This window comes from Pagrus pagrus (genome assembly GCF_965226575.1).
Source record: "Pagrus pagrus genome assembly, chromosome: 21".
In the NCBI taxonomy this organism is placed as follows: Eukaryota; Metazoa; Chordata; class Actinopteri; order Spariformes; family Sparidae; genus Pagrus; species Pagrus pagrus.
The window spans coordinates 15,253,970-15,277,702 of NC_140208.1; the positions used below are offsets into that span (position 1 = coordinate 15,253,970).

General features: G+C 40.9%; 2 protein-coding genes across 4 annotated transcripts; both read left to right on the forward strand.

Moving 5' to 3' along the window:
* Window positions 1–73: 73 nt before the first annotated feature.
* rnf40 (ring finger protein 40) lies at window positions 74–12,710 on the forward strand. Of its 3 annotated transcripts, none has more exons than XM_084342037.1 (20): window positions 74–220; window positions 716–864; window positions 1,012–1,179; window positions 1,488–1,797; window positions 2,976–3,176; window positions 3,332–3,453; window positions 3,628–3,774; window positions 4,125–4,199; window positions 4,291–4,410; window positions 4,548–4,727; window positions 4,939–5,074; window positions 5,470–5,591; window positions 5,748–6,013; window positions 6,159–6,288; window positions 6,430–6,579; window positions 9,357–9,566; window positions 9,660–9,785; window positions 11,243–11,383; window positions 11,483–11,584; window positions 11,975–12,710. In XM_084342037.1, exons 2-20 carry the CDS (start codon window positions 727–729, stop codon window positions 12,149–12,151), a joined length of 3,021 nt encoding a protein of 1,006 aa, XP_084198163.1. In that variant the 5' UTR covers window positions 74–220; window positions 716–726; the 3' UTR covers window positions 12,152–12,710. The 3 variants fall into 3 exon arrangements, with proteins under 3 accessions (XP_084198163.1, XP_084198162.1, XP_084198164.1); XM_084342036.1 differs by having other exon boundaries at window positions 75–220; window positions 9,354–9,566; XM_084342038.1 differs by having other exon boundaries at window positions 76–220; window positions 6,159–6,276; window positions 9,354–9,566.
* Window positions 12,711–14,022: 1,312 nt separating this feature from the next.
* On the forward strand, window positions 14,023–23,291 carry LOC311250317 (uncharacterized protein). Its single transcript, XM_084341958.1, has 5 exons — window positions 14,023–14,451; window positions 19,492–19,590; window positions 19,676–19,819; window positions 20,457–20,505; window positions 21,087–23,291. Exons 1-4 carry the CDS (start codon window positions 14,370–14,372, stop codon window positions 20,495–20,497), a joined length of 366 nt encoding a protein of 121 aa, XP_084198084.1. The 5' UTR covers window positions 14,023–14,369; the 3' UTR covers window positions 20,498–20,505; window positions 21,087–23,291.
* The last annotated feature ends 442 nt before the right edge of the window (window positions 23,292–23,733 follow it).

Here is a 23,733-nt window from a genome sequence, read left to right on the forward strand (position 1 = left end):
TTTTTAATTTTTAAAAAAAAATCTTTTCCTGTTTTTTTTTGTAGACATTAAGTCCAAGTAGCAACATTTTAAAGCAAATGTTCTCCATAAATTAGTTAATTTGATGTTTATTTATTTTGATTATTTGTTGATTTTTTGTACAATGCGGAAGTACTTTGTCGTCATTTCCGGTAACTTCCCTTGATGCCCTGAGTTACATTTTCAATCGCTTCTTGTGAAGGTTTGTATCGGTTCTATTTGATAGGAAACGAATTATACACGTATGTGCATCTAGAGTTGCCTCACATAATATCTTATGCGTGTAGTGATGGTCAATAAGTAAAAATACTGACCGTCAGTCATTAAATACGCCGGACAAAGAGCGCCGTTTAGCTTAACAGCTCTCACAGAATTTACGTTAGCATTAGCATCGCTAGCGTTAGCCGGCTTGCTAATGTGCGTTAATCTTGGCAAAATTGCTGAATACAAATTGTTGTAAGCTTTTCCAGCAAGGGCTTGTTTAATAAGAGTTAGCATAGCTGTTCATGACAAGTATTTTTATATGAACACCGCAAGAGCAGTATTCCGAGCCAGTTAAAATCAGTGGCCCTGCGCTTGTAGCACAAGCTAACATTCGCTGTCATCAAATGAATGAGTTCTCCATTTTCAAACTAATTCATTGTTTCTTAATGTTGTGTCAAAGCAATTATCTCATGTCATGTTTGTTCTCTTGCAGGGGAAGCGAAGATGTCAGGTGCGGGGGGAGGAAAACGTCCCTCGGGAGGGGACAGCCCCCCTGGCCCACCTGAGAAGAAAAGCAAAAAGGAGGAGAAGACCACCACCACTCTCATCGAGCCCATACGCATAGCTGGAGTCTCTTCTACGGTCAGTCGTTTGGTGTTTACTCTCATTATTTGCAGTGAATTTACTACCATCAAGATGACATTGTAGCTCATCTCAAATATTTTTTATCCAACGACAGTTAGGATCTCTAACTTTCCTCACCTTGCTATCTGTATTTGTTCTGTGCAGGAGGAAATGGACATGAAGGTTCTCCAGTTCAAGAATAAGAAGCTGTGTGAGCGCTTGGAGCAGAGACAGGCGATGGAGGATGAGTTACGAGAGAAAATTGAGAAGTTGGAGAAGAGACAAGCCACCGATGACACCACCCTGCTGATTGTCAACCGCTACTGGTCGCAGGTACTTCTGCACATTTTATTACATTGTTTTTAACCTAATTGTAGTTTAACTCCCCCAGTTCTAATTTAAGCTAAAACGTGGTTTAAAAAATGTCTGTCAAAACCATCAAACATTTAACATCAACAAATAAAACTCATGTAAATGTTATCCAATTTTCTGCTTTAATGTGCACTGTGTTCAGTCAGCATCACTGCAATGGTAGTGAAAGTAGTGAAATATCTTAAAAACTCTGGCTTGTTGTACAGAAAATATACACATGGTAAAACTTTTTGAACACTTCTTTCAATACGTGTGTTTCTGATTTGCAGTTGGAAGAGACTGTGCATGTTCAACGCAAACGTATTGAGCCTGAAGCCCCCGTGAAGCCTATCCCTGCTCCACCCTCGGCCCCCCTCCCTGACCCCACGCCAATGGAGGAAGACGTTGTCAATATGACGTCGCCAACGTCTGCTGTGCCTCCACCTCCACTTCCAGAGGCCCAGAATGAGGGGGAGCAGGCAGAACAGCAGCAGGAGGAGCGTCAGGAAGAGCGTCAGGAGGAGCAGCCGCAGCCCCCTCCTCCTACTGGATCAGAAGAGTTGCTGACGCCCACAGAGCCGCCACAGGACTCAGCTACAGGTTAGCAGGCTTTTTTCTGACTAAGCTGCTCCATCACTGACTGCATTTATGGACTGCAGTAATTTGACCCTCACAGCTGTAATCTGATTATGGCTGAACTAACGATTGAAATTTTATCAAAACCACAATATGTCCAAGTGCAATATCCAAAATCGCAGTAGGTGCAATTTTATGTAAAAGGCAGAATTGGTCACAAAATAACAGTACAAATTAAGCATTGTGATACTACAGGGATGACCCGGACCACAAATCATATTCTTCAGATGTAAGGAAACAGGTTTGTTTGGTACACCCCCCAGCAAAAATCACATCAACATTATTTTTATATTTTTCAGTGAAAATAAAATGCAAAAATGACACCTGCACGTGAATCGCAATATCTCTCAAAATAATCGCGATATGATTTATTTTGAATATTGTTCAGCCCGAATATAACTTTATTTTATATTGATAGAAATTGGAAGAAAGTGAATACATGGAAATGATCCCACATTCTGTTATAATATGAGCTCCCCGTCTGTATTCATCTTAAAACCCTGTCTTTCTATAAGTTAGCTACTGTTTGAAGTTGTTAATGTTTTGCAACTTTTGCAAAAACACTCCTTCAAAACAATCATTTATTGCTTATACATTAGGGTGGAAGTAACGCAAACGGCATGTATGTGCTGCAAAATACCAATTAAACATCTGATGGAGTCATAGTTTGACTAAAGTGATTAGATGTGCAAACAACTAAAGTGACAACACCTGCTGTCAACATGAAGAAAAATGCAGAGGGCTGGTCAAGTTTTATTTATATAGCCCACTTTCACAGATAAAAGTTTACCTCAAGGGGTTTTGAGATGGGAGACAAGTGAAAACATTTGAGCGGTGTGATAAAGGCATTCCTTTCATGTTTTGATAGAGTCTTTGAAAATTTCCAGCTACTATAAAGCAACACTGACCGCCTTCCTTCTATATTTACCTCATCTATTGCTGCATGTTTTAAATGTCATGACAGCTCTTCAATCTCTGAAAGTCAATGGCTGTAACAACATATCTTTGTAAGATTTAAGTTTAAGTAGGACACACAGAATTTCCGTGTTCAATCTAAAGATTGAGGTTAAAGGATCTGATCATATTATAACCTGCTTTGCTGATTTTGACCAACCTCACACATAACCACTTGCTGTGTTCAGATGCATCGCCACCCCCTCCTCCCCTAAGTGAGAATGCCAAGGGTTTCCTGACCACGCTGGAGCACAGCAGCGAGGAGGAGCTCACCCTGCACCTCCAAGACCGCATGCAGTTCAGCAAGGAAGCCATCGCCTGCCTGGTTTGTGTCTTTGACAGGCTGCACAGCCGCATCGATGACATGTGCAAGCAGGTCCAGGCTGCAGGTAACTGTGGAGACATGCTTGTTACTAACTAACTAATTACTTGTTACTAAGCGGGTTTTATGTCATTACAAGTTGCTGGTGTACATAATGTTAGCAGGGTTTTTCGGAGCTTTGTTAGCTCCAATCTAATTTGACACAACTATTTTCATTGGCAGCATGTGAGGACGATAGCCAGTCTGACATCGTCAGCGTGAACCACGATCTTTGGGAGGAGAACATTCGACTGCGAGACCTTGCCACTCTCCTGCAGGGCAGACACCACAAGATGTCCATGGAGGTACAGTCTCCTTGGCACTGTTATTGGGTGGAGAATATTTGTGCATTTGAGTGTCAGAAATAGTCAGAGTATGTGAATGACAAAACTGTAAAAATGTGTGTATGTTGCCATTGCTTTTGGTGAATTTTTGTCACTGCTGACACAGCTGTTGTCATGTCTTTACCCTTATTGCAGTACAATGAGTTGGTGGACAAGGTGACCAGCTCCGAGACCAAGGTGTCTGAGATGGAGACAACGGTGGAGGACCTGCAGTGGGACATTGAGAAACTCCGCACTAGAGAACAAAAGCTCAACAAACATCTGGCAGAGGCCATGGAGCAGGTATGTTTGTGTGAACGTTTCTGTGTACAGCAGTTGTATCTGTGCCTTTTGATTTAGTGGGTGTGTGCTTTTTATCTGTCCAGGAGGCGTAAGCTCATGCTGTTGTTTCTCTCGTATACATGAGTTGACAGTGATAAGGCGCTGAGCATCAGTGCGCGCCATGCCAGCTGCTCTTATTGATGCACATCTTGCTGTCCATTATTTGCATCAGCTATCTGTACGTGCAGAGCATAAGCATTCTCTGTGTGACGTCATAGGATGTGTGTAGGTGTACTTCCACGTTGCTTTTCTCGCGTGTTGTTTGTGTTGTGCTTATTTCTTTATCTGTGTTCTGTGTTTGCTGTCTGCAGCTAAAATCTGGATACAGCAGCACTGGAAGCTCAGGTGGACTACCTGGAGGCCAGATCACACTAAACATTCAGAAGGTGACGCCCCTTTCCAATTGATTTTGTTTTGCACAGTGTTTTTATACCATGCCCAATTCTCCTATTTATAACCTGTTTGTTTCTGTCTTAGTTTGAGAGTCTCAATGCAGAGTTGGAGCACAACCAGGAGTTGGCCAATAGCCGAATGGCAGAGTTGGAGAAACTGCAGGTGGAACTCCAGGAGGCTGTGAGAGAGAGCGAGAAGCTCAAGGTAAAGTTATCGGTATCTCCAACTGTTGGATGAGAACCATTTGTAGCTACAGGTCATTATCAAGAACCCATTTAATATTCTAGAGAAGAGTCATTTTTTTCAACCTGTGGCTTCAATATTGTCTCCTGATTTTTCAGATGGACTTGCGGAATATTCCAGAAGAGGTTGTGAAGGAGACTCTGGAGTACAAATGTCTGCAGTCCCAGTTCTCCCTGCTGTACAATGAGTCTCTAGGTGTAAAAACTCAGCTGGATGAGGCGCGGGCCCTCCTGCTCACTGCCAAGAACGCCCACCTCCGTCAGATTGAGCACATGGAGGTAAATTTCAATGCAAAAAGGTTGATCTCATAAGAAAAAATAGGTGTTCATAAATTCATGATATCTTTAATTATTAAAACTTGACTGTCGCCAATGTTTCCATAATGTTTGTCTTTACTGTCTTTTGTCCTTGTAACATAAACCTGGACATGTGCATTACTGCCACTGCTTGGCAATAATGCCGACAATCTTTCTCTTCTCAACTTTTCAGAGTGATGAGCTGTCCTTTCAGAAGAAGCTGCGGACTGAGGTCATCCAGCTGGAGGATACCCTGGCCCAGGTGCGCAAAGAGTACGAGATGCTGCGCATCGAGTTTGAGCAAAACCTGGCAGCCAATGAGCAAGCAGGTAAAAAACACATCTTCACATCTATTAGGAGGCTTTGAAGAGGGTTCAAGAAGTCATGCCATGGTGTGGTGCATTACAATATTCCCTAATTGTAAATATTTGTAAATCTATGCCTGTATTTAGAGATAGATTATGTATGTCATCAGAGCAAACTCATTAACGTAAAGTACGGTAACTTGAGGATGAATAACAACACACTGATCAGCAGTATTAAGTTTTTACCATCTGTTACAACAGATATGTCTTAATGAGAACAGCGCATGTCTAGCCCTGTGCACTTGAGTTCATCATTTACAGCAACAGAAAACGTTGAATGACTCAGAACTAAACCAAGGGTTGACTCAGAGTCGGCTCTGAATATATATCTCTCTCATCCTTTGTCTCTGCTTTCTCAGGACCAATTAACAGGGAGATGCGACACTTAATCAGCAGCCTTCAGAACCACAACCTGCAGCTGAAAGGTGACGTGCAGCGCTACAAGCGGAAGTTGCGGGAAACACAGATGGAGATCAATAAGGTAGATGACGTGATTCACTGACAAATGTTGCTGTGTTTCATTCAGATTTCTAAGCAACCATCAGTAGTGATGGATTTCCTCTAACCTATGTCACTTTATGTATCATTATCAGTAAAATATAGTAATTCTGAAAAAGTATTTCTTCTTTATCAACAGTTGCGTTGTCAGAGTGGCGACACGGGGGTTCTGATTCTAGAAGAGTCGACGAGCGACAGCTTGGACGTGAAGAAAGAGGAGGACGAGGACCAGGAAGAGGAAGAGGAGCGGAGGAAGGAACTGGAGAGGCAGCGGGCCCGGGAGAGAGAAAGGGAGAGGGAGGCCGAGCGAGAACGAGAGAGGGAGCGCGAGAGAGAGAGGCAGCGCAGCGACGAGCTGAAGAGGAAGGACTCGGACACACTGAAGATGCTCAGAGTAGAACTCAAGTACATCCCCCTTCTACTCAAGTGCACTATCATAACAGCAACAAAATGTTTGGCTGTAATCACACAAAATGTAATATAGAAACACTCGGCTAATGACGAGATTGCTAATATTAATGTGATCTCTTTGTCTTCTTTAACCCCTCAGGAAAGCCCAGGAGTCCCAGAAAGAGATGAAGCTCTTATTGGACATGTATAAGTCAGCTCCAAAGGAGCAGAGGGACAAAGTGCAGCTCATGGCAGCTGAACGCAAATCTAAAGCTGAGGTTTGTTCTTTGGTTAGTCGTCCTTCCGTCATACTTTTGCACATTTCTTTTTTTGCATGTGAGAAAAAATGTCTTTAGTAGCTGTTAACAACAAAATATTTAAACAGAAATACAAGTTAAATACAATGCCCAACCCTTTCTCGAACTACCCAGGTGGATGAGTTGAGGATGCGAGTGCGAGAGCTGGAGGAGAGGGAGAGGAAGGAAAGCAAGAAGCTGGCGGATGAAGATGCCCTCAGGAAGATCCGAGTGGCTGAAGAGACCATTGAACATCTGCAGAAGAAACTGGCTGCCACTAAGCAGGTGTTTGTCTTTTTTTTAAATAAGTGTTAATATCATCAAATTTGTGATATGTCCAAGCAGAGCTACAATTTAACAAACAAAAAATAAAATAAGTGAAACATCTGACAAAACAGTATTATAATGAAGCATTGCTGCTGAAGATGCCTTGGTCTCCAGGTTTAAGCAAACATGTTTGTTTGAAACAGACCCCGGTCATTGCAACATCATCACGATTTTATAAAGTTTTTCAGTGAAAATGAAAATTGTGATGCAAAATAATCATTCCCACAAATCATGATTCATATAGCAATTATATTATCTGTCATTGTAATATGATATTTTTTATACCGTATCGTTCAGCCCCACTTATTGGTGCATGTGAGTGGAGTAGCCACTTGGACAGCAGGCTGAACATGCTACATCTGTGCTTTAACAAGGGAAAGACTCAACAGCCTCTCCATATTTTTCCTTTATTTTCCAGTAGTGTATTATTATTGTCAGCTTTTACCTGAAGGTGGATTTTTATTTTTATTTTTTTTTTCGGAAGAATTTAAGAGGCATGAATCATCACCTCTGTTTGAAAAAATGGCAGTTTTAACCCTGCGGGACTGCACCAGATATCAATACAAACCAGCCAGCTGTGTTAATAATGAAAGTAGTGCAATGAGTACCACATTTGCCTAAGAAAGAGCAACTCCTAATCTTAGACACAAAAAGAGGAATTGAAAGCTGATGCTCTGGGCTGGAATTTAAATCTGATCAGCTGGTTGAGTTAATGCTAGCACATTGTAGTATTGCCTTTTTTAAACATTTTTCAAGAACTTGGATTTTTTAATTTGTTTTTCATGTTTTTAAGATGTTTTCTTTTTCCAGCTGTTTCTGTCTTAAATGTCAGTTATAAATCTTGTGGCGCTCAAAAGCTGGAAGCATGGCAACAGTGTTTTTAGAAAGAGTGAAAAGAAAACGGCTTACCCAGAATTCGGGTTTCTGACTAATTTCCTTAACCTTTTACATGTAAAAATCAACCCTAATCGCATTCTTGCTATGACGGTGTCCTTCTTTTGTTTTAATTATTATCTTCACTCTTAGGAAATGGGCTGATAATTTTGAAACACTTGTTTTCTGCATGAAACGGCGCCAATATCTTTGTAGTCTTGCTAAATTTACACAGCTTTCTGAACCTGCTAGCAGAGAGAAGGAGTGAGATGCTATGAAACAATCATGTTTGCATTTAAGGGAAAAAAATAGAAGTGAAATAAAACCTCTTTTTGGGTGAGCCACTGTGATAAATTGAAAGTAACACTGTCACATCTGAGCTCACTCACTTGGCTTCACTGTTTTGTAAATGTTGAGGTGCTCTTCAGGAATGTCATTCGAAGTACGTCAGCAAATTGAGGGAAAAAGAGAGCAGAATGTCACAAGATGGGAAAATATGAAAACCATGAACTGACTGGGGTCAGGTGTTGGTTAAACAATGCCACTATAATTCTAAAACCTGAGTAGTGTGTTTAGTGGATACACCCACATTAGAAAATGTAATAATGTCACGATGATACTTATTCATTCAGCTGTTGACCTCAGTGCTACATTGGATATGATTAGTCTTAGGGGCTTATCAGTTAATATGAACCATATTATCTCCAAAGTCACAGGAGGAGTCTTGAGCTTTTGCTCATGGAGTTTATGAACTCTGGCGCAGAGCAAGTAACTGCCCTGAGACCACCTAAAGAATGCAGGTCTCTTTTCATTAGCACTGAGACTAATTAAATTAAATGCAGGAAATTACACCAAAATATAAAAGTGTAATGACCTTGTTTTAAGTTGTTTAACTGTTGTTCCATACCATTTTATGAGCTTAAAGCAGACAGATGTTGAGATCTGAACGCCTGCAGCTCCTCATGCTTGGGAGGTCTAGCAGAACGTAATTAAAAGAAGGCAAAACACAGTCCTGACTGATACTGACGGATTCTGCTCTTTACTTGAGCAGTCATATCATGTATGAAGTTAAAATGCAGCAACTAAACAGTTTTGGACTCAGATGTGTTTGATTTGTTCCCCTCAGTTTCTGGCTGCCAGAATTTAACTGCGTAGGATGACAGATTGCCAAAACTATCCAATAAACAAGCTACTTGTGAGTTCATGTGACTATTGTTTATAGGCCCTCATAGGCTTGTGAGTGAACCAAAATGAAGCAAACGCAGCAAAGTAAAATTTGGAGCTACATTTGTAGGATAGAAAACAGACCAGGTGCGATTGCACCTCGAGATGCAGAGTCATAAATAGGCCAATGAAGGTGTAATGAATCACATCAGTTTAACAACTTTGAACATCTGTGATTCTTCGTACCAAAAGATACAAAAGAGGTGGAACTGTATTATTGATTCAGGTTGATATGATGCTTTTTAATTTAAAGAATAGTAGTACTTTGGTGAGCCAAATGATCAGATTTTCTTGTTGTGTGGAAATGATATGTTGGAGTTTATGTAGAAGCAATAAGGAAGAAGTTAGGAAGAGAACTTCTGGTGATTCCTCATTAAATCTAAAAAAAAAACAAACCCAAAAATAATTGGAAACATGCAAACATTTTTATTTCCTACACATGGATTAGTTTTAGTTGTCTTCAGATCATTATCTAGGAAGAAGCATGGCGAAATATGACTTTGAATTAAAACTTCTCAAACTGTGCTGCACAGTCCCAACACGTACTTTATATAAATATCTCCAAATGGTGATGACGTTAGGACCCCCCTGTTTTTAATACAATATCGTTGATTTTGGCACCTGTGTCTCTCGAGGAGGAGGAAGCCCTGCTGAGCGAGATGGATGTAACGGGCCAGGCCTTCGAGGACATGCAGGAGCAGAACAGCCGGCTGCTGCAGCAGTTACGGGAGAAGGATGATGCCAATTTCAAGCTGATGAGTGAGCGAATCAAATCCAACCAGATCTACAAGCTGCTGAAAGAGGAGAAAGAAGAGTTGGCTGACCAAGTTCTCACATTCAAAACCCAGGTGACGTGTAATTTCTTAACCTGGAAAATGCAACACTGATGGATTTTCCTCATGTGGGGAAAGTGAAGTATTAACTGTGCTGTCACTCTCCAGGTGGATGCCCAGCTGTTAGTTGTGCAGAAGCTTGAAGAAAAAGAAGGCGTCCTCCAGAGCACGCTCGCTGCTCTGGAGAAAGAGCTGTCTGTCCGGACACAAGCACTAGAACTCAACAAGAGGAAGGTAAGACAAGACGAGCCATTGATCATATTGTCAGTTAACATTTGCTAATTACTGGATGATTTGATTGCTGTCAGATGATGTCAGAAGAGAAACAACGTCATAAGCGTCATAAGAGCAGATCCTCTTATGATGCTGCAATAGCAGGTGCCAAAAGTCGTATTCATGCACATCATCGTTATGGTGTGTTCAGGTGCTTGTGAAAAGTTATGACATCCAACATTTATGGGGTTGTTTCCACAAAACATTGCATTTATGAGCTTCATTGTTTGCAAATTAAACCCACCATCTGTCCTGATTCCCACACTTTTCAATTTTTTCAATTAGTTAAACTGGCAATAAACAAGTTTTTTGCTTGAACGTATAATTACAAAGTTATATGTGATTGCACCATGCAATGGTTATATAATGCAGGCTGGATTGGCGTTCCCTTTGGTTCCCTTTAAACCTCTTTTTTTCACTATGCTGTTTTGTCTGAGAGCGACCTGGTTGTCTTTACGACGGCTGCTGTGGTAGTTGTCTGTTTGCATGCGGCTGGTAAAGCGTGCGCCCCATGCACAGAGGCTGTGTCTTTGCTGTAGTGGCCCAGGGTTCAAATCCCACAAGTGGCCCTTTGCTGCATTTCATCCCCCTCTCTCTCTCTCATCCCGTTTGCTGTCATTCTTCAGTTGAATTGTATATTAAAGCTCTGAAAAAGGCTGAAAAAGGACAAAAATTAATAGTAATTATAAAAAAAGACTGCCATTCTGCAGACGTGCCCACCAGACAGGTCTCTAGTCAAAATTTCTATCGGCCCATCGTCAAGGGGACAATACAATCTTTCTAAGATACCAAAAGGCATTTTTGGATGTATTGTATGTATAATGCTAAAATTTTAACAAAAAATTATAAATTATAGTAAAGTAAAGAAACAACATGTTGATTTTGGAACGGTTTAACTTTACTTCAGGATGGTTAAAACTTTCTTTCGGGACGGTTCTGGGACAGTTAAAAAAAAAAAAAGTTAGTCTGGAGTCCTGAGGCTTATGAGGTCATCTTCTTACTTACGCAAATATACTGCTTGAATTCTTTTTTGCACATTTGATTTTATTTAAACTAGAAGGAACAAGCGTAAATAATCAAATGAAAACCTAACAGAAAACACAAAAGTGGCTGCTGACTTTAACTGAAACCAGTGGCTGCCTGGGAGCCATGAAGAGGTTCTGAAAAACATGGTACTATGTGGAAAATGGTCGTCAGAGATGGAAAACATACACAATCTCCAGCAAATAGGTTAAAACACGCAAAAAGGTGCTGTTGTTTGAGTTACCGTAGTGCAGGGCTGGATCTCAAAAGCACAAAGAACAGACTCTGTGTCAGGTTTTATCCAAGCTTACTGTACCCCCGCCACTTTACAGCTCAGGAATCTCATCATTAGGTTGTTTTTTTATTGAGTGCGTCCGGTTCCTTCCCTGCTGCAGGCGGTGGAGGCTGCCCAGCTGGCAGAGGACCTGAAGGTGCAGCTGGAGCACACGCAGGCCAAGCTTAAGGAGATCCAGGTCTCTGTGGCTGAGAACCGCACTGCCCGGGAGAGGGAGAGCAGCAACCTGAAACGAGCACAGGTATGTTGAGGGATGTCACTCCAAACTATCTGAACCCCTGAAGTCAGAAGATCTAATGCGGAGTCTGTCTCAAACTATCTTTTTCTGTTTTTCTTCTAGGAGGATCTGTCCAGGCTGAGACGGAAGCTGGAGAAACAGAAAAAGGTGGAGGTTTACTCTGATGCTGATGAGATCCTGCAGGAGGAGATCAACCAGTACAAGGTGAGAAAGAGAGAACACAGTTCTTGTGCAGAGAAATTTATGACTTTAATCAACTTCTGTTAGCAGCGAGGGAGTAATAAAAACACCAACAGCTTTCTGGCACAATCTGCAGTGGACTGTTACAGACAGAGTTAGTGAAAATGTAATATGTCGTAATGCAGAATACTACACATTTTGTAATTAGCTTGATTGGCTGGAAATGTCAGTTTTTCATTCATGTGTATGAGCCAGAAAGTGAGCTCAAACCTCCACATTGTGCCTTCGGGATATCAAGAATCTTCCTCGTTACACCCTCAAATGTTAACTGTAATACCAAACGGTGGATCGGGGTAATAACAGTGTTGGCAAGGAAACATTTGGCTCAAATATAATATATTTATCTGTCTCCAGGCCAAGCTGCGCTGCCCCTGCTGCAACACACGAGACAAGGAGACGGTGCTCACCAAGTGTTTCCACGTGTTCTGCTACGAATGTCTCAAGATGCGTTACGACACCCGGCAGAGGAAGTGCCCCAAGTGCAACTGTGCCTTCGGAGCCAACGACTTTCATCGCATCTACATCACCTAATTCACAGAGGGACGGAGAAGTGAAAAGAGAAATGAGTAGACGGAACCAAAGGAGGAAAAAGGATAGAGATGAGACAAAGGAACTGAAGATTTATTCAAAGGGGCAGACGTTTTGTCTCCTTGTTTTAAACTCTCTTTGGAAAGACTTGTTTTACCGCATCATCACTACCTGGTGATTTAATTTGGTGACCAAACAGATAGTGATGCACCTGACTGAGAGTGTTGTGCTGTAGTTAATAAACACAGTTGTTTGTGCACACAGTGATATTCTTACATGTTGAGCTGCTCTGCACTGTTTTCCTGTCCTTGTCATTCTTGCCATGTTAAACAGCCCCTTTTTTAAAAAGAAAAACTGACTGGGCCCACTTTTAAACATTTCTTTAGCTTTTTTTTTTTTTTTTTTTTTATGTATTGAAAAACTTGGAAATAACTGCAGTGGTACATAGTTGATTGTCCCTGAAGCATTTTCTCTGAATTGTTTTGTCCTGCTGGAAATCCTGTAAAATCGGTGAAGCTGAAATCGAAACATCAAAATTAAAAGAAACCATCATTTACAGACATGAGGATTGCATGTGTGAAACTAAATATGTTTCTAATCTATAAACTACAACAGCCAGAATTGTCTCAACTTCTCAAGTCAGAGTATAATGTTAACAATGCCTGAGAAACGAAAGCTAGTTTGGCACGCAGTCAGCACATACAGGACTGTTTGGATCACCTTGGGCAAGGTCCTCTGTGTGTGTTCATCCTGTTGCCATGGTTCCTGCTGGAGAGTTTGACACAACATCTGCAGCTTATAGTGCCTCATTACTGATGAAATCACTGCAGTGGAAAGTCGGCTCATATGGGTGTCCTTAGTGGGCTGAGCTGCTCCAGGTCCTCGAAGACCGCTTCGCTAAAGGTTAGCCGTGACAGTCGAGTACAAAAACATCTGTTTAACAACATGCTTCAAACCTAATTGAGCCAATGAAACTCCTTCTCCTCTGCTCTGATGATGTGAACTATTTACTGGGAGGTTGGTTAGCGTCTGTTTGACGTTAGCTCTTGTGGGAAAGGCAGTTCACACCATGTAGCTCACACATAAAAAGTTCCAGGCTGGAGGAAAAGAGTGAATATGTGAAAAAGAAAAGTTTTATCAGGCGTTTGGGAACAGTGAAGTCAGACTGCTGGCGAAAATAAGAATAATGTGATGGTAAAAACATATTTACTCATGAATGTGCAAAAATAAATGAGTAGTTTTCACTTTGTGCTTTAATTGATGATTTGTATGCCACACAGAGCAGATGTTGCCGTAGTAACTGATGTTCCTCATCAATAAATGAGACAATACTGTGACACAGGGCCAACCTGATAGCACTCCAGGCATGCGTCCACTGGCTTTGTTATTGCATATTTGTGCTGCAGCGGGCTACACCCAGACATTAATAACACCACCCTGCGTCAGTGACACTATTCAAATGTTAGTTTCCAAAAAAGAAAAAGAACCACCCACCACAGTTGTTTTGTATCTACAGAGGGCACTCAAGCATTTCCAGATAACACGTATCTAACTTTTAACTTTGAGCAGTCTCTCCCAAAAGACTTCAAAAAGCAGGATTTTTCTAGAGAGTGTCATCTGTTTTTGCCTCAGTTGCTGTTCCTCTCTCTCTCTCTGCTCTGTCTGTGTGTGTGTGTGTGTGTGTGTGTGTGTGTGTGTGTGTGTGTGTGTGTGTTTGTGCATGGGACCCTCTCTCATGCCAGAGACTTGTGTTTTTTGGCAGGGGGGAGAGAATGACGTCGACAGGCGTGGTAATAACAATGAGAACACTATTAAGTCCAGACTACACAAGCGCTCCGCTACAAGGACAAAAAAGCCTCCAGGGTGTGGCGCTTAAAAAATATGAAATAGTAGTGAAACTCTCATACCTGAGGTGGTTTGATTGAAACTTTCACTTGAAGCGAATCAAATGAAACCACACACACGCTGGTAGAGGAGTTTCCTGTGAGTCTGCCGGGGAGTGCGCACAAGAGAATCCGAGCACTACAGTACATAGGAAATGACTCATAGGAGTTGAACTGTTAGCGTGGGTGTGTGCGCTATTAAAACAAGGCGCAGACTCCTCCGGGTGACTCACTCTGATGCTCGCTTTTCCATGCTGAAGCCCAGCAAGGACTGTTAATCAGATGAACTTTCGGGAATTGTGTAGCCGACAGCGAGCAGCTTTTCACCCGCAGACATCATGGCTTCAAACGCTCTCTGCGCGCTGTGCGGACTTATTATAGCGGCCGTGACCAATTTCTATGGCGTGAGCGCAGAGAAAAGTAAGATGAGTTTTTTTTTTTATTCTAACAATAATATTGTTTTTGTTCACAGATGTCATATTTATGACTTCATTGTTTGTTTGTTTTTTAATTCTCATGTCTGCATTTGATTCTTGGGCACTTTTCTCTCTGTGAACATGGATTACACCGCTTTAATCTGGTCCTCTTTATAATACTGGAGTCAGATAGTGTGTCTGCTTACAAAGCCGCTTCCTTTACCAGCTGCATTTCTCACCGGTTCCGCATTCCGATCGCCTTATTTCACCCCATCCATCCGCGCCCCAGGGTGAGCAGGACAGGCCACATGGAAAGGGTGCACTGCCTGTGTCCGTTCAGCAGAAAAAGATACACTTTTAACTGTCTCTCAAAAGAAGAAGAGGAAGAAGGGGTGGGGGAAAGAAGAGGTTTGGACTTTGTTTCCACAGCCGTCTGAAGTTTGGATTTAATCCCAGTGGAGAACACCAGACTCAGATTGCACTGAGAACACAAAATCTTGAATAATTGCATGTGTGAGGACCGTTTCCTCAGGCCCGCGAGTTAACAAATTCATTTTAACTCACCAAACTCAAAACATGCTCAGTCTAGATATCCTCCCGTGTGAAACCATCTCTACATCTGGACATCAGCTGCCGGTCCACCCACCCCCTTCTAGTTTATGACAAAACACAGCAATCCCCCACACCCAAAAACACCCTTTGTCAGGCTAGGTGCTGAGGTTTTGCCAAGGTCTTCTTTGTCAGGAGGAGAAAAGTTGCTCTGAGCTTCTTCTTGTTCCCAGATTTTAGATGTAAACTTCACTCCCCCCCCAAAAATGATTTCTTTCTCAGTCTATCTGTTAAACTCAAGCTCAGAAACTTGGTTGACATATAATCAGTTCAATATGTCTTCTTTGAGCAACAACAAGCTCCACTTCTTAGATGTGGCCTGGTCAGAGGTCAGCCAGCAGTCAAGGTTCACTTCCCTCTGCTGACCCTTTGAACCCAGCCGGACTCTCAGGATGATGCAGGGCTGAAATCTCCCAGATAAATACTTACAAGAACTGTGACACATTTTTACTCTGACCACGACTATAAAGTGAGTCAGCCCGGCTCTGTAGGCGGGGTGGCTGTGGAGGACGGAAAGTCTCTGGGGGCCTGAGCATGTGGCTGTAACATAACCAGAGAGTTAGAGGTCAAAATGCCTCAAACATGAGTTTTGCAGCAGGTGCCTTTTGGCTGCAGCTGGTGTAACAATGACCTGTGCTAAAACACCCATATAGCACACCCACCTGTGGATCTCATGTTTATGGAAATGTCATTCCGGGTCTAAGGTTCACTTCTTTATGGATGTTGAACAGTTATTCAATTAAAGGGGCAATTCATTCTATTATAGGGGCAATTTAGTATTGCATATCCACAAAGTTTAGGATACACAAGCGACAAATTTAAGAAAAGAAAAGTCAACTTCAAACCAGTGGAGCCTGAGATATACTGTCTTTTGGTCATATGTCACACACTGGACCCTACATTTCCCATAATGCAACTTAATTGCATCTTTTGTTAGACCCTCCTTGCCTCCTAAATGTCTTTCAAACTCAGTACTTCCAGTGTGTCACACGGGCTTTCTGTTAAAAGGTCTTACGATCAAGCCAATCCAATGACATCACTTTCACATCATCAGGCTTACTCACACTTGGTCCCTCCAGAGCCACAGAACAGGAGACTTTGTTCAACTGTCTTCACAGGATGAGTCAAACTCCTCCTCCAGTTTTAACTCCTCGGTTGTGAGGATTTTCTGCTTTTCCTTGTCTTAAGTGATAGTAAACTAAAAGCTCAAAAGAGGCACATTTATAGAAGTAACATCGGGCTTAGGGACATTTTTACCCATTTTCTTATGTTTTAAAGGCTGAATGATTCATTGTGGAAAAAAACAGGTGATTAATAAATCATGAATGTTATTGTTAGTCAGAGCTCTAATTCACCAGTGGCAGGAAGTGACTTCTCTTTATATTTTTACCTCCTCCATATTAGTGGTAAATATTTTCACATCTCACTGAATTTATCTGACAGCTACAATTACTCGTAACTTCAATAAAAATAAACATACAAAAAGCTTATTAGATGAGACCTATTATCCTTTTTTGTTGTTTTCCTTTCCTTCACTGTGTTATAAAGGTTCTTCTCTATGTAACAGGTCTTGAAAGTTAAAAAGCTCAAAGCCCACACCAACAGAAGCTCCTCTCCCCCACAGAAAACACGGCTCCTGAAACACCTCGTCAGTAGTCCCGCCTATAATTCCTGTAACTTTGTGACATCACACTGCGTCACCATGACACACATTTGCATAATTTAAGCCTAGTGGCTAGTTTGGCATGTAAGAATTGATTTGGCACAGCTGCTCTGTTGTTGCTAGTAATACTGGCTCAGGTGTGTGTGAGCTGACCAATCAGAGGAGACTAGATATTCAGGAGGGGGGTCTTAAAGAGACAGGAGCTAAAACAGAGGGGGAATACAGAGCTGCAGCACTGGACAGTATGAGAAAACTGATGTGTTTTTTGAGCACTAAAGCATGTAAACCTATTCTCGCAGTAACCTAAAATAAAATTATGAATCTGAAAATTAGCATAATATTTATCCTTTAGAATAAATATAACAAGCTTGTTCGGATGGTAACCCCTCACAAAAAAAGCTGTTTCTAGTTGGGACCCTTGTCATGTTGCAGATGTCTATGATGTGTGAGCTGTTCCACTATTTCCCCCGGAGCCATTTCCCCCCTTACACTTCTCACATGGTTTCACTTAAACAACCATTAGAGGCTTAAAGAGGCAAATCAGCTAATATTTCACAAAGATTTAAGAAAAGTCCAAAAAAAAATTACTAATTTAAAATTTACCACCCTGTCAATCATCTTACGACCCTCCAGATTTATGGTGTGACACTTTGGGGCGGGCCCAAACCCTGGGGTGAAGGCCACTGAAATAAACTGCTGTAGTATTAGCAATCTAATAATATATAAGTCAAAGATGCCATTTTTCAGAATAAGAGTACTTTTCAAACTTAAGTAAGTAACATTCATCTCATCTGCATAAGTACTTCTACTAAACTGCTACTTAATGCAGCACTTTCTTTAGCGTGTTGTACTAGTAAATAACCACTGAATGTCCCTGTCACAGTGTTCAGACCACTGCTATATAGCCTACAAATCACTGATACTTGACCTTAACTCATGCAGCTTTAAGTGCAGCAGTGTGTTCAAGCTTGAATATTTACACTGAACAAAGAGTCATCATCATTTTATCGGCCAAATATCTACAGATAATTTCCGCCTTTCATGAATCTGCAACACCATCATGTCTGCTACAGTTTCACACATCTTGATAGCATGACTTTGTCATTCAATTTTGATGAGTCTGATGTGACAATACCAGTAACCTGTTGTTGTTGTCATTAAAGCGACCACAGTTTCCTTTAACACATTCATTTAATCGCTTTTAATCTACGTCAAACTCGCCTCTCTGATAGTTTTGGTATTGTTTTCACTAAGCAAGGTTGAATCTGAGAGTTACCACAAATGATGACTCAATTTAGACGTTGGGTGGTGCCTTGTTTAAGTAGACACAAAAGAAGTTGGCCATGCAAATTCATGTGTGACACTGAGGAGGAAGAGAGATTGTCATCATTTTACCCATCAAATGTCTGTAGACTGTTTCCTTGTTACACTATCTGTAGCTTTGTATGCCATTGTTTCATTCATTTTATTAGGTTGTGATTTTGTTTTGTAGATGTGTTTTGATGTCATTACTTCATGCCTGACTTTGGGGTATTTATGCATACGTGCCTGTTCTTATCCGAAGCCAGGATGTTAAACCTGCAGAGAAAACCACACACGATTAAAACACTAAAACAGTCTCAACACTGAGCTTGTTATCGGCGTTAACTGTGTCACATCTTCAGCCTAATTCCTTTCTTATCTTTTGGGAAGTGCACAGCTTTAATTGTTCAGCTGTCTGGCTGCCATAAAAAGAGATGAAGCTTTCCATTGTGTCCACACGGAGGTAGACATTTTCTCTCCGTCGACTTGTTTCTCACAGACATGTTAGTTCGTTCTTTGGAAGCCGCACACGTACGCAGAAGAACCAAAACAATTCAGAGGAAGCACTCACTGTGAAAACACATCCTGCTCTTCACACACTGCCTGCCTGCCCCGTTCGCGCGCCAGAAGTTACCCAGTAATTCTCTCTCTCATGAAATCGAGTTGCATCAGCAGTCTGACCCACAGGAATTTCCCAGTTTCAGTTTATGAGAAGAAGAAAACCACACAGTTCCTCCTCACGTGTTAAGCTCAGGTCACACCTTTTACTGTACGAGCTGATTCCAGCTGAGTTTCTCATGGCAGTCACCTGGTTATAGTTTATTTTCTTTTTATTCAGGAAGTTTGGTTGGTTTCTAAAACATTTGCGTCAGTCTCCAGGGGCGTAGCACAAACGTTTGGACTTCTCTGTGAGCCCCTCTCCGCAACCATACCTATTCATACTAGACTCTTTCACCACTTCTACGTCAAAATTGTCTCAGGTTTTTTTTCTCCTTGTGTTTCACATTCATCTTCAGGAATGTGCTGGAAAAATAGGGAACAGTAGAAAGTAGCAGATCATATACCCCACCAGACTACGTCCAAAAGACGTTAAGAATAATTAAGTAAGTGATAACATTTGGGTTTGATCAACCAGTTACTGTGTTTCCATCACAGCCAATCGGAGGTGGAGACCATAAACACCTGTGACTACTGCAGAGTCATTGGACACAGGAGTAAATGCTGATTGTACCCATTGACATTACAGACAAAAGGCAGATGTTAGTGGATATTAGTGTGTTTTTTGTCCAGTGTGAAGGGGGTATTAGTGGGTCCTGTATATTCAGTCCCCCTTTTCCTCTTAATTTTACATCCACATCAAAGCATTTCATGGGGCCAAGCAGTGTTAAATAAACCATTTGACTTTTTGCTTCCCAGTAAATCACTGAAGAACTGACTAACAGATGATCTCTGATGTGTTTCTGTGCGTAGGTCAGTGCCGCAGTTCAGAGTTTTGGAACTCAGATTTGGATCTTTGTTTGCCGTGTACATCATGCAAGCAGTACCCAAAGACCCCGTCATGCAACACATGTAAGACGGTGACTCAGATCTGACATTACTGTGGTATCCCTTCTTTCAGAGCTGCAGCTGATGTTGTTTTTGCGTTTGTCAACAGGCAAATCTGTGGAGGAGACACCTGATGTGTGGAAACTGGCGGCCATCACCAGCTTCTCAGTGCTGGCTGTGGTGCTGGTCAGTGCCGCGTTGATTATTGGGGTCATGGTGCATCGACGCAAGTCACACAAACGGCCTCTACGTGGTGAGATTCTTTAAACTTGAAATCTGAGATTGGTTCACGACACTGCTGCGTACGCTGAAATCCCAGAAATAAAAGGATTTCTTCAATTTGGGGTAAAATCCTTATTTGTTACTAAGACTAAGGGAGAAGATTACTTCTGGGTTGAGTAATACTTTAAAAATCAAGTCATGTCCCTGGTGCAGAGCGATTCTTGGTAAACTGGAGCACACTGCGTTCACTTCACTTTTTTTGGTATGAGGGCTGTGCAGCTGTGTCACAAAGCATCAAAAAGTGGCAAAGAAAATAAATTGTATCTGTTCCCTTATTTTCAGAGACTATTGGATTTGGGTTTTTTTTCACATGTCACAGTTGAAAAAGCACATGTGCAAACAGTTAAAAGAACGACGGCTGAATTCCATTAAGCTGCTTCAGTTTAAGGGTCCTGGCTCTGTGCATGTTGGCTCGCTGTCTTCCTCATTATTGGGACACTTAAATAAAACAGAGCCATCATGAATGTTATTGTTAGTGTTTTTCCCAATATGACAAGTCAAGACTGTCTGCTGTGAATAAGGCCTTATAGAGGCATTTTAGATAAACAACACATTTTCTGGTATGGGAAAAAATGCTTACTTTCTTCTTGGTATTTTTTTTTTTACAGAACCCATTGAAGAAACTGCAGGGCCACTTTATCAACTTTAAACATTTCAGTAAGTATAATTTAAGCTTCAACCTGCAGTATACGGAGCCATTTTATGTCTTCTTTCAGTTGTTTTTGTACATTTTACAAACAAACAAGTCCCCATCTAATCAGTTGTGTTGGAGAATGCTGTTTTGCTGTGAATTATCATGTTTTGGTGAACTTATCCTTTAACTGTTTGCTTTGACTTGTTGGAGACTTGATAGCTGTACAAAGTATAACATGTTTAAAGTAAAGACTGAACCAATGTAGCTTTTAAAATGTATTTGAATAGATTTAGCCTATAACAAGTACTACAAAGTTCTAAGAATAGTTCTATAAAAAGTATTTTAGACAAGGACGTTGGATCAAAACTCTGTGAAAGTACAAACAAAATAGGGATATTAATTTTGTAAATGAAAAGATAATATTTTTACCCAGTCATGACCTAGATAAAGTGACAAGTGATCGACAGTGTGCATGATTTTTTGGTTCCTTCACACTAGATTCAGAACAAAGCCAGATTAAAGTGTAAATGTTTGTTGTAAGTTGCCCAAGTTTCAACATACTGTAACGAAAAAGATAACTAAATGACTGTCATGGCCTCCACAGCCTCATCATCCTCTGGAAACCGATGTGACAGAACCACGGAGCGACTGGTTCAAAGCCGGACGGAGAAAACTCTGGACCATGAACTGTATACTCTGACTGCAGAGTGTCTCTTGACCAGAATCGGACCATTTTAATTTATGAGACTCTTGAGTGAACGAGACGTGCTCAGTTCTCACGCTCAGTGTAGGTCCCACAGTGACCACGGGACCTACAACAAGCAACTCTCACACCTCTGTAGGGATAGTAACATTTCATTAGTGGTATCATTTCACAGATTTCGTGTGCCTTAATGTTCCATTTAGAAGAGATTTTGATCTGGATGACCTCTGCTGATTTACAGCTGTTTGATTCAGAAGTAAGATAAAACTCCAGTCCTTTCTTCAGAGAGAGGGATGCTTTTCAAATCCTGTAGTATCGTGCTGTTTGCCAGCAGGACTCCATGAATGTAACACAGCTACTGCTGCCTGCTGGGCTGCAGTTTGATCTCCAGCACTTCGGTGGGGTTAGACGGGGTCATTCTGCTGGTCATTTAACACAACAGCCTCTTAGAGATAAATCACCATGTGACCAAGGCATACTGTTAGGCACATTAAGGCCGTTTGAATGTAGCTACTTTTACAGAAATGTGTTTTAGCTTTGACCCTGCCAGTACCTCGGTGTACCTGTTCTTTTAGTAGTCTCATACAATAATGCTGTCGATTAAAGGAGCAAACTGTATAATAACCATCATTCACTAAATGGTAAGTTAATAGATAATTACACTTTAGTTAAAGGGGAACTATGCAATTTTGGAGAAGAAATTCAAACTCAGAGTTTTAATATTTACAATATTAATGAGGTAATAATATAAACTCAACAATTTATTGTTCCCATAACTGAATAAACAAGCTGTTCTAAGAGGGAAATAAGGTCCCCAGAACACTGTTTGAAGCTAGAAAGGTGGCAGGGTCCGCCAATTATAAACAAACAGTATGAAATTGTGTTGTTCTTTAAGGTTAGTTTGTTTATTCAGTCATGAAAATGAAGAGTTTGTTTATTTAGTTTGTTTAGGCAGAAAATTCAGTCAGTGAAGATCTTTCGCTTCTAAAGAAAATTTCTTCCCAAAACTACATACCGCACCTTTAATAGTAAACACACAATGAAATGCTTTATAAACATTAGTTGCAACTAAACAATAAACAATTGCTTGTTTGTTAACAGTGAAACAACTATTAACTAAAGTTCAATTAACTATATTTTACCATTTATTGATGATGGTGATTATAAAGTGTTACCAACTGTATTCAGTCATTGTTACTGGGTCTTTTGAGACCAAAACAGACCCTGTATTGCAGGTCATTACAACATTGTCTTGTCTGTTTTAATGTTACTAGGTTTTAGCTAGAGTTTAGACATTAGCTGCATTTTTCTCTGTCACCACCCCAGAATCCACACGTTACCATCCCAGCACTTGTAGGACAGGATGTTTGCAACACTAGACATACAATCCCAAACTGCTAACACGTGGGAATGTAGCAAGGAATGTACTGTAAGTGAAGAAAATTTGACACCTACTGTACACTGTTTTAGGTGGAGCCATACACAGTCTCCATGCTTATTAACTCTAGACCTGTCATTTCAGATCTACAACAAGGCAAACAGATATGCGTCTGTTTGTAATTTTGTGAGGGATCGAAAACCAGCAAGAACCACGATGGGCAGGGTTGTTGTTTTCCACTTGTTTTTTATAGTTCAAGATGTTTTTTATCTTCACAACATCATGCAGTATGTGGTTACTGAGATATTTTATGTGACTGACAAAGTTTCAGGTCATATTTTGGATCTGTCTGCTTGTGGGTAAACTGGCTGCCCTCTGGCAGCAAAATCACTTCAAATACAGATACTTCCTCTTTTTGTTCCATTTTTTTTTTTTTTTTTTAGATTTTTCTATTATTTATTTTAAAGTATCTTGCAGTGTTGTTTTGCATCAACTGCAAGTGACAAGCACAGTTTTAAAGGGACTCCAGTGAAGATTTGTGTTAAACTTCCAACAGGCCAGCCGACGATGATACTGAGCAATAACTAACATTTCCTGCTTTTTTCTCTCGCTTTCTATTTCTTATTGTATATACTGTACATGCACTGGCTTCTTTTACTTAATGCAATCTTATAAAATTGCTTTGTGTACCAAATGTATTTTCACAATAAAACTGACGATTTCTGATAGTAATGCAAGTCTTATTGATGAACACACTACAAAAATAGCTTCTTCTTAAAACTCCACCAATTTTATACATTAAAGTGTGTTTACAGGTCTTAGGGAGAACTACTGCAGTATAATAAAGGCTTTTATGGCTCCAGAGGAAGCTGCATGTAATCTGATACCTTTTGCCGACATTACCCACAGTGCAACATAGCCACTGAGTGACATCACTGGAGGCAGTTCATCAGATTACATGCAGCTTCCTCTGGAGCCACAAAAGGCTTTATGCTACATTTTTCACATATGCAGTAGTACTCCCCAAGCCCCGTAAACACACTTTAATATGTAAAATTGGTGGAGTTACCCTTTAAGCATCTCAATATGTGAAGAAATATAAACAAGAAAAAAACACATTGTATTTTCCAAGTCTTTTAATCAATTTCAACTAGTTTTATTTTAGATAAT

Excerpts from the sequence above, each read along its gene's own strand:
- LOC311250317 (XM_084341958.1), top strand. The coding sequence starts at position 14,370 with ATGGCTTCAAACGCTCTCTGCGCGCTGTGCGGACTTATTATAGCGGCC. Across the intron at positions 14,452-19,491 it reads TGGCGTGAGCGCAGAGAAAA|GTCAGTGCCGCAGTTCAGAG; the intron begins GTAAGATGAGTT and ends TTCTGTGCGTAG. Across the intron at positions 19,591-19,675 it reads GACCCCGTCATGCAACACAT|GCAAATCTGTGGAGGAGACA; the intron begins GTAAGACGGTGA and ends GTTTGTCAACAG.
- rnf40 (XM_084342036.1), top strand. The coding sequence starts at position 727 with ATGTCAGGTGCGGGGGGAGGAAAACGTCCCTCGGGAGGGGACAGCCCC. Across the intron at positions 6,580-9,353 it reads AACTGGCTGCCACTAAGCAG|GAGGAGGAAGCCCTGCTGAG; the intron begins GTGTTTGTCTTT and ends GTGTCTCTCGAG. Across the intron at positions 11,585-11,974 it reads AGGAGATCAACCAGTACAAG|GCCAAGCTGCGCTGCCCCTG; the intron begins GTGAGAAAGAGA and ends ATCTGTCTCCAG.